The sequence below is a fragment of the Stegastes partitus genome, unplaced genomic scaffold (assembly GCF_000690725.1).
Source record: "Stegastes partitus isolate 25-593 unplaced genomic scaffold, Stegastes_partitus-1.0.2 Scaffold1603, whole genome shotgun sequence".
In the NCBI taxonomy this organism is placed as follows: domain Eukaryota; kingdom Metazoa; phylum Chordata; class Actinopteri; family Pomacentridae; genus Stegastes; species Stegastes partitus.
In genome coordinates this window covers 101,458-118,468 of record NW_007579334.1, presented here as the reverse complement: position 1 = coordinate 118,468, position 17,011 = coordinate 101,458, and the positions used below count along the sequence as shown (strand labels likewise).

Sequence of the window (17,011 nt, the reverse complement as noted above, 5' to 3'; positions counted from 1 at the left end):
GGATATAATTTTGTTGTGTTTAGGAAATTATAAATACTTTACGCTTGCCTCTCAGTCTTCAGTTCTGAACTGAAGAAGCCTCTTGGATGAGATTGAAATGTCTTCGAGAACCAATAAAGAGAAGTCCAGTCACTTTTTGAAGCTAAGAAACTAGGCGAGCTCTTAGTTTAGATTGAGTCTTTTGTTTATAAGTGAATTATTATGTATTATACATTACTTGATGCATACCATGGCTCTCTCCGTCTCTGTTGTGGTTACATCTGAAGGAAGCCGTAGGAACATTATGTCTAAATGCCTTCAATTTGACAGACTGATGAATGAAGCGATGTAACCAATGTCTGAAAGGGGCTTTAGATACCATTTTGTCTTAGTGACAGATAATAATGGTTTAAAAAACACAGCAACCGGCAAAATTTATGGCATTAACCTGTTTAATTTGTTGCACTAGCCACTTAGACTTTAACACAGAAGTCCTGACAGTTAACAGAAAGCAGGCTGACGTGAAACAAAACACAGCATAATTCTTATTGAGTTAACTCTGATTTATCTTTTTCCCTCACATATTTCCTAGCGCTTCTGTCTCATGATTGTATATAGATTGTAAATCTATGTAGATTAATATCTGTCACCCAGGTAGTAAGATCTTGTGGACTAATTTATTGCTCTGTTGAAATAACGATGCCAAGGACTGGAGCTCAGCCTACAGAGGATTTTCAAGGCTGACAGTAAAATTTATATATTCAGCATTTTTGACCCATTTAATTTTGGCCAGGACGTTTTACAGTTAAGAATAACCAACTGGCTACCTATGAAAAACACATTTTAGTCAGGCTTTACTTTGCAGACACCCATTGTTCTGGTGTTGGAGGTTTTAAGCCCCTTACCTGCAGAACACACTGGGAGACAACACCCTCTGGGACTTCAGGGAACTTTTGGCGCAGGTCATGCAAAACCTGAATGTCAATCTGGTGGCTTCCCTGGGCCATTCGTATGTTGCCAGGTCAGGACTGCTTGTTCTGTTCAGTGCACTGGGGCGTCAGTCGTGGCAGCAAACCGCCTTCATTTTGATCATCTTCTGAATTGAAACAGAGAAAGAAAGGAAAACTGATAAGAAAAAAATGTTCTTTCAATACCAGTTACGAATCCCATCTTTCTGTATTCCATACTGAAGGCAGTTTTCACATTTGAGGTGGATATGTCTGTGTTTTGTTAACATTCAATGAAAAAGTAAGCTTGTCCAAGAGGCAGGGAAGGAGCCAATGTGGTCTATTGCAACTCTGCTCAACAAGACATCCGTCAGACATTTGAGGTTGTCTATTTCATTATGCCTGGGAGCTTTCAAAACAAGATTTCAGAGGTCGTCAATGAGAATAGACAGCATTCATTTCAGCAGCCCTCCTCCCCACAAAGCTCCTTAATAAAAGAGCAGCGAAGGGAGGAAACCACCTCTGACTGACTATTGAGAAAACCAACCTTTCCCACTGATCTTAACATCAACATTCATTTATTAAGGAAAGAACAGGGCCGAAAAGTAGTCTGGTCTGGATGCAAATCTCCACATAAAGATCCAACGTAAGGCAGCTCTGCAGAACAGTTGATTCCTGGGAATTTCTCTGCAGCACGAAGACAGACGAAGAGCTGCAGGGCTGCAAACTGTCAATGACTATCTCACACACATAAATCTGAAGAACTCTTTATTTGTTGCTTAACCCAAAATTAACCACGGAAAGGGTTTCTCCAAAAAGCATAAACGCACACTTGTGTGCTGGATTTTCTTTTGTGCTCTATGGTGTCAGCAAATATGCTGCTGATTTGTTTGGTTGTACAACTTGAAGCACCATAAATCTGCTGCTGGGAGAACAGAACCCTACAGAGTAAAAAAAAAAAAGGGAGAAAAGTTCTAAATGAACTTGCCAAACTGCTAAAGAATTAGGAAGCATTCAAATTTGCCTCAAACTCTCCAAAATCTTTAGTTATGGCTGTTGTTATTATTTAGTGATGTTCCAATTTGTATACGAACCCACTATGATCACTCAAATCTTTGATCTTTAATCAACAGCTAATACTAAATTAACGTTGAAGCCTGGTTAAGCATAAGCTAGGGATGTAGCTAACGAAGGAAAAGGCGTAAAAAATCAAAAGTGGTGTTTTGTCCATATCGTGAATATATCCAGTTTACTCTTACAGAGTAGTAAAGAAACCACGACATATCACATTTAAGAAGCTGGTATCAGATAATTTTGACTTTTTTTCTTAGAGAATTACTGAAACCGATTAAACAACTCTCATAATAGTTGGCAATGAATTTATTAGCTGACAGCTAACTGGGTAATTGCTGCATCTCTAAAATAAGCTAGCAGATGATTTACAGATATTTGTTTACTTACAAATCAACAAAATCATTTTCCTGTCATGTGCTACAACCATTTGCTCCAAGATATACAATCTACAAGGCGCCGCTTCAGGAGGAATAAAGTTCGTTGATTTATAAACCTCTCCAATTATTTTGGCAGGTGTTTCTAATATTTAGCCTACAGTCATTGAAACTGACGAGGTGGACAAAGTGTTAGAAGCACCTCTCAATATACCTCAAAATGCTATTCAACACTGCCAAAATCTACAGGTTTGAAAATGTAAATAAAGCTGGAAAACAAGCTAAAAAAACAAACCCTGATGCATTAGACTGTGATAGTTCTAACTAAGTAGACTGAGTAAACAGGCAACTGAGTATGTTAAATGCTGGCTGGGGAGAAACGAATGGCTGGTTGGGTGTTCACCAACTGTACTTGGCTGTTTCCTATCCTCGTTCTATGCATAAGCTATACTCATAACCTGGGAGCTGGCCAATGCAACCACACTATTTTACTACTAGCCACTGTGCAACTTCACTACAGCAGCCAAGGCACACTGCAGTCGTTTCTCTTTCACTTCATTGATCCAGATTTTAAACAGCTAGTCCAGGGAATTGATCTGGCACACCCTCAAGTGTTCGTCTCCAACCATTACGCTACGACGTTAAGGAACCAGAAACACAGACAAAAGTGACGTGAAACAGAGCAGTCATGAGAAATTGAAAGGGTAAGAAGTGCATGACAGCCGTGTTTTGTGTTATCCCACACTTTTCTTCTAACCGCACTCTTTCGAAACATCTTCCTGTGGGAGGTTCAAACATGCCAATCAAAACATTGTGACACATGAAGCACACCCCGTTCTCGTCTGTGCCGATCAATGCTGTGTGATGCAGAGGGGAGGAACGAGTGAGAAGTCTCCCGACAGCAATCCCAATGCTCACACAGAGCAAGTGAACTTTGAGGGGTGAAATTATCCAGAACCAAATTTACAAGCATTTAAACACTTATTTGACGACGAGAAAAGTCAAGAGTGTGCTTCAGATCACACCGGCCTCTTATTTCTGCCAAGAAGACAAAGCATTTATCTGAACAGCTGTGTCTGTCTTATCTAAGCTATGAGGATGTGTAATGTCATAACTGAAAAGCTGTAAATCGGCCCTGCAAAACATCCGTCTATGGCCGATAACAGGAGGAGCTGTTTGGCTACTGTCAATAGCAGGGTGCCAGCTGCAAGGAGGAGCCTAAAACAGAGCGAGACCAAGTAACTGATTTATAGAGAGCTTTGACAGAACATCAGAAGGCAGTAGGAAGGTGAAGCAAAGCTTTCCTCTGAGATCAAAAGTGGAAATTTCATATTCTAACAAAGAAAACTGAAATAAACTATATCTCCAATGTATTAATCAAAGTCCTTTCTATCAAGCTCCGAGCAAAAGAGAGAACTCATCAACACCTGAATAGTAAAACTAGAAAATTGTCCACTAAACAAGGCCCTAAAACTAACCATCAGCTTTCTTCTGTCTTTTGAAATACAAGGAAATGGAAAGCTTTGCAATTATGCCCCCAGACTGCATAATTCATTTTGAGTGTGTCAAAAAAGAAGTGCAAGAGCCTCGAAATGCAAAGCAGAGGAAAACAGTGTGCCATATCTCAAATTACATGTTTAGAGCAAAACCTGCTGCCTCCAGTAAAGCATCTCCTCCAGCAGATTAAGCTAATAAAGCCGACAGAAAATCAATCCTTTAAAGTATCCAGCTTCACACACCACTTTTGCAGGCTAATACATTATCAGTTTACATCTGTCTGTTTGATTTACAGGCCAAGAGGAGACATCGCTGCAGAGAGCCAGTGGACAACAGTCCAGCATTCAGGCTCTGCTCAGAAGGCTGGCCAGCTTAACCGTTGTGGGAAAGGAAATTCACTACTTGGCGGCTGACCCAGTTACAGGTCAACAGTGTGGTTAGATTGTTTCCCGGCTTCAAAAACAAAAAAGTCCACACCTCTTCACTGTAGGTAATTATAGGCCTGCAGCCGGCCCATGTGTGGGGGTGGCTCTGAAGGGGGCAGATTAGTCCTTGGTGTCCCTGAAGGCAGTGGTGGAACTGGGCCTGAGGCAGCGCTGCATTGCCAGCAGAGATAGAGACAAAGCTTCCATTGCTGAGGCTGTTATTCACTGTGCCAAAGCATTGACCCACAGCTCCACACTCATTTCTGGAGGTAGCAGGCCTGCCATGCTCCATCAATGGACTCATTCACTCTGCCAGAGTCAAAGCACCTAAAAATGTCCAAATCAATTAAAGCCTAAATAAAATGTGAACAAATAATCAACAGGAGTCTTTGGAGAAAATATCAGCCCAGCACCTGACGCTACAGCTGGTACAATACCCCAAACACAACAAGTTAATGCAAACAAAGAAGCTACACATTACAGGGAACAAAAAACACACAACAAAATGTCATGCCATTTTAGCTTCAGCTTGCCAAGAGTGGAATGTCTGATCATGATTGTTCGGGACAGTGCTGATCTCGTCAAACCAAATCTTCAGATGATGCGCCCTCTGCGGAAATGGCAGTTTAAATATGAAAAACATTAAATGCAGTGGAAACCGTAAGGATCCCATCTGAACTTCAATCAGAAACATCCTCTGCAGCTTTAAGGAGCAGCCCAGCAGCACTGCATGGAATGTCTTAACTGCTGCGTCTTGGTCCAGCAAAATTTAAACAAATAAAGGGACTAATTGGCAGTGGACGCTGTTGAGGGTTGCTGGCAGGCGCCCCAGTCTTCCAAAGAATCAACGGACATGCACGTGTGCATGTGGCTCACACAGACACACATGCACACTCACATGAATGCTGCACTGTAAAGCAGCACACAACCGGCTACTGCTTAAAGTACTCAAAGGACCAATATCCAATCACGTTGAGTCACGATGATAAATTATTTTCACGGCAGGAAATAAAACTACTTACTTAGTAACTTAAGAGAGAGTAATATTGCACCTGAGTGACACATTTCCAACGTAGAGCTCTAAATAAGTCAATTCAAAATATCGAAGGATTAATTACATCTACAAATGCAAAGCATGTACGTGGAAAGAAAACACAGAGCTGGTTATATATTGATATATCAGATTTACTGCACTACATAATGTAGTAAGATTAATTATTTTGCTAAGCTGCTTCAGATGTGTTACTTGCAGCATGATTTACCTCAGATATGTAGAAACAGGCAAACTGCTGCACTTTCTCTCATGGCATCCTTCATTTTTCTGCTAATTACTCATCTATTCTCGTCGTTCTTAAAGAATGCAATCTGATTCATGCTCTTTTGGTTTTTTTATACATTTCATCCTGATTCAATGACTCTGAAGAACCGCAGGCCTTACCTTGCCTCCCACAGAGCATAGGAACGCATGGAAATTTTACCGAGCCGACTAGTCTTAACAAAAGAGCTTTTCGAGTCATCACAAAAGCTGTGACCCACTGAATCAAAGTGATTTCCCACCATATTAATGTCACGAGTCCGACTAAAATAAACCTGAAGATAAACTGCAACTGTGTCATCAGTGGAAACTTGAAACAGTTGTGCATCTTCAACAACATTGTCTTAAAACATCCTAAAGCTTCATCTTGAAAGGTCAGGCCAAAGTAAGAGTACAAATCTTGTGTCTTGTTACACGTTTATGTGCACAGAATGAAAGATTCACCTTATAAATAAGTTTCAGACAATAATATTTCCCCTTCATCAATTTAAACTTATCATACTAACGACAACACTATTAGACAACACGTTCACTGTAAGTGTGCTGGGCTTGCACATGAGCTCCACACAGTATGAGGCAGTTCTTTTGTTCCAGGCAATGTCTCCAGAACAGAAACAAACCACACATTATGTGCAGAACCCAAACTGCACTCAACTGTGCCATGAAGCCTGGGCCTCACAGTGCGCACAGAACTCGGATCAACTCTGCAAGACAGCCTGCTCGGCTTTTAGTTGCCCACTTTTGAAAACAGGGGTAGGAGAGTGTTTGTGTGCAAGCGTGTGTGTGTGTGTGTGTGTGTGTGTGTGTGTGTGTGTGTGTGTGTGTGTGTGTGTGTATATGCATGGTGGGGGAGTGTGTGTGCAGGAAATCAAAAATTCTTCAGCACCGCAGCCTGCAGATGGTGCTTGATTGGAAGCAGGCAAGGGCACCAGCTCCCCAGGTTGACCAACCCCTCCCAAGGCACTGTGGGAAACTCGGAGGTCTTAGAAACACGGAGAAGCTCCTCTCTCCAGGCCTCTTTTTTGCAATCAATGGCCTGCCAGCTTTTTCCAACTTTTTGTTTTTGTCTGTAAACACTTTAAGTAAAGGTTAAAAAAGGCTGCCTGGCTGGTTGAATGTATCTTGACCAAATAAAGGAGGAAGAAGAAAGAGCATTTAGAAGACATAAGTAGGTGAAACTGTCAGGCATTTGCTGCAGAGCTCTTCTGTGGGTGAATATGTGCTCGGCTCACATACTAGTTGATTCTGACCTTCCTATTTTTCCTCCTCCTCCACTTCTCTGTCCACCTCCTTAAGACAAAATTTCTGCAGGCAACAAAAGAGCTGCGCTTATTAACAAGCTTCTTAAAGTACAAATGTGTGTTTTATCATGCAGCCTGACAGCTGCTTTCACCTGCAGACACCCTGACCATGAGCAGAATGTTTTGCAGGCCTTTCATTTATTAACAAGCCACATCAAAGGCACAACTGCAGCAGTGCTCTTGTTGGAGTTCAGAACCCCTCAATGTGTGCATTGTAAAGAAGCAATTTCAGTAGGAAAACAGAAAATGAGAAATAGAAAAACCAATATGTAAGAGAGTAGGGAAATGAAAAGAAGGCAAGGGAATACATGGTATTTTATATATGTACCAAACACATTAAAATTGACAAAATTAAACATGGAAAGCTCTCATACATTAATGGTGGGCATTTAGCAAAAACTTGGCAATGCAAAAAGTATTTTATCTAAACATACATTCATCTGTTATATCAAGCAAACTGTGATAAACAGCAGTCATTTTGACAAAAGCTTATTTCTTGCATCAAGATGCAACAGAAGTAGAACATAAGTTAAGGGATCATTTCTCTTTTTAGAACTTAAGAAAACTCAAAGTTAATGCAACCTGTGATACAGGTTTGTGCGCTTCTCAAATGTTTAAAAGCAGCTGGTAGAGAACCACTGACCTAAGTAATTAGCATCGTCTTTCACAGTGTTTTATTTATGATTATTGAGCAAGTCAGCAATGCATTATTTATTTTTGGTCACCACATTCTGTACTTTAATTTATTCTGGTCATACATCTGCTACATCAATAGCACAATTGCCAGGAGTTGATGGTAAACTATTTGCTGTTAAAAACTATGAAAGAAACATTGCTTAACATTTGGAAGAAAAAAAAAGATCCATTTGTTTTTCTCGGTATTTTGCAATTAGACTCTGATTTTTATTCCACACTTTCTCAGTTTCTGTACAAAGATGAAACATATTTAGTGGTCTGCAGTAGAGCTTAACAAATAATCCACTTTAAATGGAAGTTTGAAACAGTGCAATTAGTAAATCACAAAGGCTGCAATTTAGGATATTTCTCATGCAGTGCGTCTGACACAGGGTTTAAGCCGTCATGTCGATGGCTTTACAAATTCACATTGTCCTACATGTGTGACAGTCACACTTTTCTTTTTTTGTTTTTTTTTTTAATGAGATCGCAGTCGACTATAAACATGCAAATGTCTGGTCAACAATAAGATGAGTCTGGCCCTTACTCGAGTTTCTAACTAAAGACTTATGTTGTACACCATGAACGGGAATCCCAAGCATCTTAGGCAGGGCTGCATGTGAGTAGAAATGTGATTATGATGAGCTTGGCTATTTTGCAAAACACTATTTTCCTAAAGACAAAAAAGGATTTTTTAGGCATAGGTTTAGAGAGAAGAAATAAAAATGCATATAAACTACAACATATATTAAGCCGATTGAATCAATTCTGATTTAGCCTAGTGTTAGCCTTACAAGTAGAAAACACCAGGAGGATTTGAAATATTGTTCAGGTAATCGTAGTTTCTTGATCAAGTGACCATCCATCTTTCTTATTTACAACAAGCAACATCTTAATTTCTATCAAATTACATTATTTCCACATGGCTGAATTCAACCACAGAAACTATAGCATCATCAGTATTTTTCTGTTAGTGGAGGACTCTGCATTTGTTCAGAACTGGAAAGGTTAGGGTCACAACATGAACCACGTTGACATGCAAGAATGACAACATGAGGATTGCTCGACAGTTGATCACAGGAGGCTCATTTCCTCACCAAAGCGGTGCCAGCGAAGCCACAAAGCTGAGTGACACAGCAAATAGTCAACAGATGCCAATTTGAGAAAGACCAGAAAGTAAATCTATGGCAGCAAAAAACTTTTCATGCCAAGCTGGCACTGCGTAATTACATGAGACAGTCTGACTTTGGATTATATTTCCTAAATAAGGATTTATGAATCAGAAATAGTTGTATTACCATCTGTTCATTTTGGAGAAAGTGAGTTATAATTCACAGAGGGATTTCGGAAATCTGCCGCAGATTGGCCTCAAAGGACATATTCTCTCCAAACTTGCTTGTTTTCAAACACTAACCAACACTACCAAAACGTCTGGGAAGACAGACTGTTTTAGGAAAAGAGGATGAGAGATGGATGCACAGGGATTATACGTAGAATTTAAAAGATTTTAAAAAACAAACATCTAAAAGCAGGCCACAATGTTTTGTCTTCGAAAAACTGTCAAAGACAAAGCATTTTTACAAATTGGAGTCAAACAAAATCGGCAATCACAACCACAAAGTCCTGCAAACTTGACAACACTGCAAACATGTCCAAAGCACCTTGGTTGTGTGTCAATAGAAAAGCCATCTGTTAGGGCTGAACAACATCCAAAAAACAAAACAAAACACCATATTGATTATTATTATTATTTATTATTATTATTTTGACAGATGTTGTGATGCGAGTCACAGCTTCAGTGGAACTAGCAATTTTTGCATTTTTTTCCCCCATAAAATTGTCTTCTACAGTTTGGTTATTGTACTTGGCCATATTGCGATTTCAATAATATTTTGATTATTGTTCAGCCCTACCAGCTATCCACATGTACTACTGTGATTCTACTACATGTAAAAGTACTAACAATAGTTAACAAACTGTTTTTATTTTAGTGCTTTCAAGAACACAGTATAATACTGAAAACGAAAGCTGCAAAATACTCACAAAATCAGAATTTAAACTCCTAATCACAGGTATTTTAAAAAGCTATAAATTTATCCAAAGGTGCAGCTGTTGAGTGAGGCTGTGCAACAATCCTCCACCTCTGCAAAACAGTTGTTTCTGAGGACCCTCCTCCCCCTTTCCTTGGGCATTATATGTCAGGACCACAGCCCGGGCTTAAAATAGAAACCTCAACAACATGAAAAGTCTTATCCTAAACCACTAATCTTTCTGTTTTGCTTCCTCCAAGAAAATCTGAATTAAAAAAGAGGGTGTGATCAATCTACAAAGCAAAAATTATTAAGTGAAAAGCAAATACGAGTGTGTAGCAACGACAGCCCCAGCAGGGCACTGTGCAGTGTTTTTCCTTACATTGTGGAAACATTAATTGCCAGCTGACAAGCCCCAACACAGACTCTCATTGAGCAGGTATGGTATAATCTATAAGCTGCACTTTCCAAACCAAGTTTCAGGAAAGATAGGTTACATGATAGAGGTTTTTTTCCATCCATAAACCATGGTGTCGACGGTGTCCAAACCATGGGGCCGTGTACATTACTTTCACACCTTATTGGGATAGCGTACTTGGAAGGAGGAAAATGCTTTACAAACTGTTGGCACTCATTGCAAGTAGAGCAGTTTTCATCCAAATACTGCCACAGGCCAAAAGAAGGGTGGAGGTTTTAACCAACCAATCCAGACAATGGAGGAAAAAAAGCAGCAATGCAAACCTTTAAAATGGGTATATAAAGCAGTTGGATACATGTCTGAACACTTTATGTCACAGGAGAGCACAAAGTCAGCACAGTACAGCAGCAGGGCTCTGGCCTGACCAAACACTGAACAGCTATTCATTTTCTGCTCCATATATTGTTATTTATTATTCCCATCACTGTACGTCCTGGTAGATCCTGTTGTATTTGGACAGCCACTAAGTTAGCTTTGTTCAGGCAAAAAAAATAAAAAGTCGTCAGATTTTCTTCCAAAACAACGAGCTGCAAGAACAAGGTGTGGAGCAGCAAATCGTGGAAGGCACTGAATGTAACATGCAGAGGATTTTAGTGGTGAGCGTGAGGAAGGGGTGAGAAGACAAGTAAAGGCATTTTCCTGTCTTCTGAGAACGCTGACAGATTCAGTGATGTAGCTCCGAGTCACAAAAAGCCCGTGGTTTTACTCTTCCTTTAAACCAAACAGTCAAACTACTATACCTTTGCACTAATCTGACAACTTTGAATTACATCTACAAAGCACTATCTGTGCCAAATATAGTGTAAAAGTGTAAAGTTTATAAAAGGTCAAAATAGTTGCCAACACTGACTGATCACTTCAGCTCTACTGGTAGATAAAGTGTATTATAAACCCCGAAATTCAATGAACGATTCGAAGGCCTGCTATCATACAAATATTACACCATTTATCACACAAACAAACCATAAAAAGGCAAAAAATCATTGGATTTTCCACTATCCCACTGTCCCTGAACGGCTCATCTGTGACACATCATTCTGTCAGAAAACAATTATCCAAATAAGCTTAAAATTTTGATGTTTCATCGAACCTTTTCTATTTGTCCCATTAAAGATTTGCCAAAAACAAAGCTCTTGCACTTTCTAGATGCTGTAAAAAACTAAAAAACAGAACAGTAATGACTCAGTTGCAACCAACAGTCATGTAGCAAAAATTCACTGACTTTTCTGCTGAACTGTGCTGAAATGCAGGTTATGTTCACACAGAAAAGACATTGTTATAAATGAAAAATCTAAGTAGTAAGATATCTATAGTATGCAGCGATGTACATGTTGATTCCAGGGTTTGTTTTTTTGTTGTTGTTGAATCAAAGAAACTGAACTTTCACTTTTTATGATTTTTAGCTTTACAAGGTTGTGGACCACCGCTATAATTCACCTGGTTGAGCTGGTGACCCATGTACAGGGGCCGTAGTCCCCAATACAGCGGCCATGGGTTCGAATCCCACTCATGCCCCTTTGCTGCAACCCCTTCCCCCATTCTCATCCCCCACTTTCCTGTCTCTCTCTCGACTGTCCTATCTAAAAAGGCCAGAGAAAAAAAAACTTCACAAGGTTGTTTCCCTGCACAACAGACATTTTGAGTTCTATTTCTAGCCATGGAAAAATGTGACAGAGCAAAAACAAAACAAACAAACAAAACAAAAACACAGAAAATGCTTAGGGTTCAGAGGGTTAAGCAATCTTTCCTATAATTCAACATGATTATATGTAGTTTTTATGTAAGCTAGAAACATGACATTTTACTATCACAAACATGATTTCAAATTAAGAATTTTTTTTAAGAGCCCATATACAGTTTTTAAAAAGTTGGGGTTTTTTTTTTTTTTTTTTTTACCACAGGCCTGACTCAAATCTTAAAGAGAGAAACTGACCAGACGCTGCCTGACAATTGGTAAATTTAGGTTATGGCGAGGTGTTTGTTTGCTTTATGAGAGGTTTTGGCAGGTAGTTGTCAATCACGAGAACTACCAACCCTGCCTTCATGTGTTTGTCCAAAGCTCCCATTTACAGCTGTCAAGTAGTAATTATAAAGCCACTGTGTTGTGCTTCTGAGTCACAAATGTAGGCAATTTCAAGAAAAAAAGAGAAGCTCTGGGATGGAAAAAAAAGGGCCTTAACTTACTCCAAAACTACCAGTCAGGTAAAAATTATCATTTTGCATTTGGCCAGAAAAACATTTAAAATGAAAGACATGTACATTTAAAATCATTTCAGTAGCCCATTTGTATTGTTAACTTCAAGAAGTATTTATGTGCAGCTTCTAAGTTATAGGCTTTGATTTCAAAGCATACAAAGGCAGGATATTTCTGGGTCAAAAAGGCTGTGAAACGTCTTAAGTTGTTGCTCAACACTGGGATGCAAACGCAGCAAAGCCAGTGGACAAACAGTGAAACTTCCACTGACTGCACAGAGCAGCTCTGTTTTCACTGATCTCTGCACTGTATGGAGGAGCTCCTGAGTCTATCCACAACAACGAGTCATACAGTGACTCATGGACATGTGGCAGAGTGAACCTGCTGGCTGCTACTAAAACTAACTAAATACCAGCTGAGTTGTTAAGTGAAAGAGTGTTGTACAAGCAGCCTGTGAACTACATTTACCGGGTACAAAACATCCAAAGCCCGTTAAAGTTTACTGAACAGAGAGTCTGGCCACTGTCCTGCTCAGAACAACACAACTGCTCGATTTTGTCACATCACACGCAGGCAGCAATGAACTGAAGGAAACCCAAGTTATGTGAAAACTGATCTGATACCAGTGAGGGTTGGGAGTACATGGACTGCAGTGGGGGGGTGGGCTAAAAAAAGGTTCAGAAACAGTTGGTTCTGACAGATTTTCCGCCAGGAGTTTCAAAGACTGCTTGGTTTTACTGGCCAGCTGCAAGGCAGCAGATTCCTCCACTACATGATTCACAATTTACAGATTATTTGTCAGTTTAAGAGCCACGGTAACAACTTCTCATACCATTTCTGCTGCTGGATGCCTCATTAGGGGCTGCTTCAGCTTGGGAATTCATTGGGCTATCTTTAGCTTAGCATCAAACCCGCACAAATTAGGAACTGACAGAAGGTATTAGCTGAAGCTTTCGCACTGTAGTAAGTATTTAGATATGGACATCAACAATTATGCACCAATAAAACTAGAGAAATTGTACACCTTTATAGGTCTGCTTTCTTGTCAATTCAATTATCATGCAAAGCTATGCATCTGTCAGACTGTGGGAGTAAAGGTGCAGCATTTTGACTGTTGTGATACTTCTAAAAGACTTTATTTGAATTCAAAGTTGTGAGTAACATCTTCAAAACAGTCTGGACTCTGACTAATAGCTGTTTTGCAGTCTGGCACCTTGTGCCCTATCCTTGAGATAACAAAGCCACATACAAAAAGCCATAAATACCAGACATAACTTCCATGTCAATCCCGTTCCTCGGCCCCACCTTCAAGAGGAAGTCTCTCACACACACACCTCTTTCTCAGTGGCGCAACAATGCAGACACGCAAACAGAGCATGCCACCTCCCGTTAAGATCACACCCAATATTTCCTGCAAAGCATAACAGGTCTTTCAACGCTGAAACTGAATGACATATACATGTATATATATAATTTCATTAAAAACAAAAAACAAAAAACCAACTTAAAAATCAGTATACATGTGCAAGTTAATGACTAACTTTCCTCCCCCTTGCTCTTTGAGCAATGTCCTCGTTGACACACATTTCAGTGTAGGTCCTACTGAGGACAGCTGAGACTGAATGGCTGCTTGGCTTTAAGTCCTGACTTATCAGAAAACTGCTCAGAAAGCTTGATTTTAAAACATTTAAAATAATTTTCTGATGATACTAGATTAGATTTCTGCAAACTAGAGTTTGAGAATAATTTATCAAAAGGGATGTTTTTAAGTGGATTTTGAGCAGCTATTAAAAAACAAAATCTGAGGTCTGATTTTTGGAAAGATCATATTTAAGCAATCTATTTTTGTCAACTTTTTCTAGTTGAATGTGATTTGTCTGCATATGTGTATCCTGTTTAAATCAAGCTCTTGAAGATACTAGTTTTTATTTCACTTCAAACATTAAAAATAATGAAAAATAAATATATAGACGAAACCGTCTGAAATAATTTCACGGCATTGACTGCAATGAAATAAGTGACACAAACTTAACTGTGTAATGGTTTGCCTTTCAATCTTGCTGAATAATACTGAATTCTTTCATTAAAAAATCTGAAATGATTCCCTACTTCAGACCTATTTATACATATTATTTAAAATTCTTAATTGAAATACTATTGCTGTGCATTTTATGAACATTCTGTCTTATCCTGTTATTGTAATGCACACTGACAAAATATAAAAACTGAGAGGTGATCATCAGCTTCCAGAGGCAGCGCTTTCTGTGATCAAAGAGATTTAAGTATTTTCAATCATAAGCATAATTCACCTTTTAGCCACTTCAATACAACATCATTTGCAACTGCATACTTGCTTGCTTTTCCAGTAAATTTACAGCTTTCCACTCTTCATGAAGCACTCAGTGCCTTGCTCAAAGGCACATCCACTACACCTAGCAAGGAAAGTGAAAGCCTTTTTTCAGCCACTTCTCTCCTTCCAGGCTGGGTGAGCTAGCCTGGGATTCAACTAAGTGACCTTCTGGCCCACTGCAGCTAGAGCTTGGGTGGCAGCGCTGTCTCTCAACACTCTCTGCGAGGCAATTGAACACAATGAGACTGCTTGCACTCAGGCGCTTAGCGATGACATGCCGAGTATGCACCAGCCAAATCTTCACCCTTTATTACCTTACGAAATGCACTTACTGTATGTCATCATGCTCTTTGAAGCACACAGACAGCAGGACATTAGCAGCGCTTCTGTCTTTGGTCAGCTCATTCCATCAGTTCACTCCAACACCGGTGGTGTTATCGGCTCCTTACAAGCAGGAAAAAAGACCCCTATGAAGCCTTTTAAGCCGAACCTCAAACGGCTTCTCATTACAGATGCTGTTTACTTAAATCTGATCAAGCAGGAGCAAATTTGTAATGTTATATACGCGGGTAAAGAGATTCAACTATTGCTCAGTGTAACCAACAATCACAAGCAGGCTAATGTATTGTGATCAGTGCAATTTGAAATTTTTGAGTTTGTCGAGGTGGAGAAGCAGTTATCGACGCATCCCTCCTTCAGTGTATTGCTGGACCACTGTCTGCTTAGCTGAGGAGAAAACCCTCCACCGGAAATGCTTCCCGCAGCTGTTAGGAGTATCATTCCCCACCTTGAGGCCAACCAAAAGACAAATAGCAGCCAAGTCACGTGACTCCTTTACTGCTGAGATGCCATTCGGTCTTATTCCAGCCCTCTCAAAACATTCAAGTCATACTTGTCTCCCTCAGTGAGCAGACCCTTTTCACCTACATCAGGGTAATTGGCTTGTAATACAACCCATTTAATGTCATCATAACTATTAAAACTAAGTAGCTTACACTCTTTGCCATTGGTCAGTAAAATGGCCTATATTAGAGTGATTTCTCACTACATCCCATATGCAATGTTTTAATCACATAATAGCACAAATCAAGTTTGAGTATTACAGGGTTTTTTGTTTTGTTTCGTTGTCAATAATGGAAATAAACATACTGGTTTTCTCTCTTGCATTGCACAAATTGGTGTCAGTTTCATCTGTAAGTACCCAATGCACTGCACCAATAAGTGGAAGCAAGAAGAAACTGCAAGCACAGCTCTATCAAAAGTGAAGAAAAACCATCCCACGTCTCCAAAGGTATCTTGTTTACATGTTGTATCCTGTTTAATGTGTAGACATGGAAATAAAATATGAGACATTGTGGTTTCAGGAGCAGCTGGCATTGGACAAGTAGTTTCTTAACCAATATCTGTTGAATGCAGTGACTGCAGCATTTCTAAAGTGCTGATCTCACAAAACTAACAGGCCAAAGACAGACAGGTGACTCTTGGATGCTTCCCCCGACAGCTCGCTGTTGACAAGATATAACATGCAAAGTGATTGTTTTGGAATCTTTCGAAAGTGCGGAGTATTGTTTTACTTCCTGACTCTGGGAAAGATGGCAAACATGCATAAGCCGAAGGTGTTGAACTGATGCTTTTAGGAATCCACAGCTGGATAGTCAGAATTAGTTACCAGCCTCAGACAAGAGTGTGTGTCTCAACAGCGTTTTTTTTCTGTAGCAGAAAAGCACAGGGGAGCACTTCATCCCAGCGTTTCATCAAAAATCTTCTCTCACATATTGTGTGTGTGTGTGTGTGTGTGTGTGTGTGTGTGTGTGTGTGTGTGTCAGCTGTACACTGTTAAAAAAAAAAAAAAAACAGTTTTTAACTTCATTTTTCTGAACAATTTACCAATTTTTCTCTAGCTGGCCACATACACTCTTTCCTCAAACAGGTGATACTAGTGCTCAGATAAAAAAGACACAATATAAACCTCAGCCTCTTAATCCTTGTGTGTTGATGTTTTCATTCGTGCACTGATCAATGCACTTCACTTTTTCAGCATCTCTTGAGCAGCAGTTCTGGCTGCATGATTTTTTTAATGGTCAACTTAAACACTGGAAAGCTTTCATGTACAGTCCCGCTCTACTTCCGTACTTATGCTACCTTTCCTCATTATTTAGTTGCCTCCTGTTGTTTTCAGGCTTCTCTTATTCTCTCTCTGTGCTCTCATGTCAGCATCAATACATTTCGGCAGATATCGGATCAAACTCAAAATTTTGGCATCACTAATGATGGCCAGGTTTAATGCATGCATGGCTCTCTTCCCACATACCCACAGTCCAGGCTGCGCTGGTGCCTGCAGAGGACGGGGAGGGACGGCGCAGCGCTGGTTC

At 39.8% G+C, this 17,011-nt stretch overlaps 1 protein-coding gene across 3 annotated transcripts in view; it reads right to left on the bottom strand.

Annotated features, from left to right (window-relative positions):
* tab2 (TGF-beta activated kinase 1 (MAP3K7) binding protein 2) overlaps positions 1-17,011 on the bottom strand; it is a 41,976-nt gene that overhangs the window by 13,027 nt on the left and 11,938 nt on the right. For all 3 annotated transcript variants that reach the window (XM_008300880.1, XM_008300878.1, XM_008300879.1), the window contains exon 2: positions 885-1,075. In XM_008300880.1, the coding sequence (XP_008299102.1) occupies positions 885-986 (102 nt within the window). In that variant the 5' untranslated portion in view covers positions 987-1,075. The remainder of the gene's footprint in view (positions 1-884; positions 1,076-17,011) is intronic.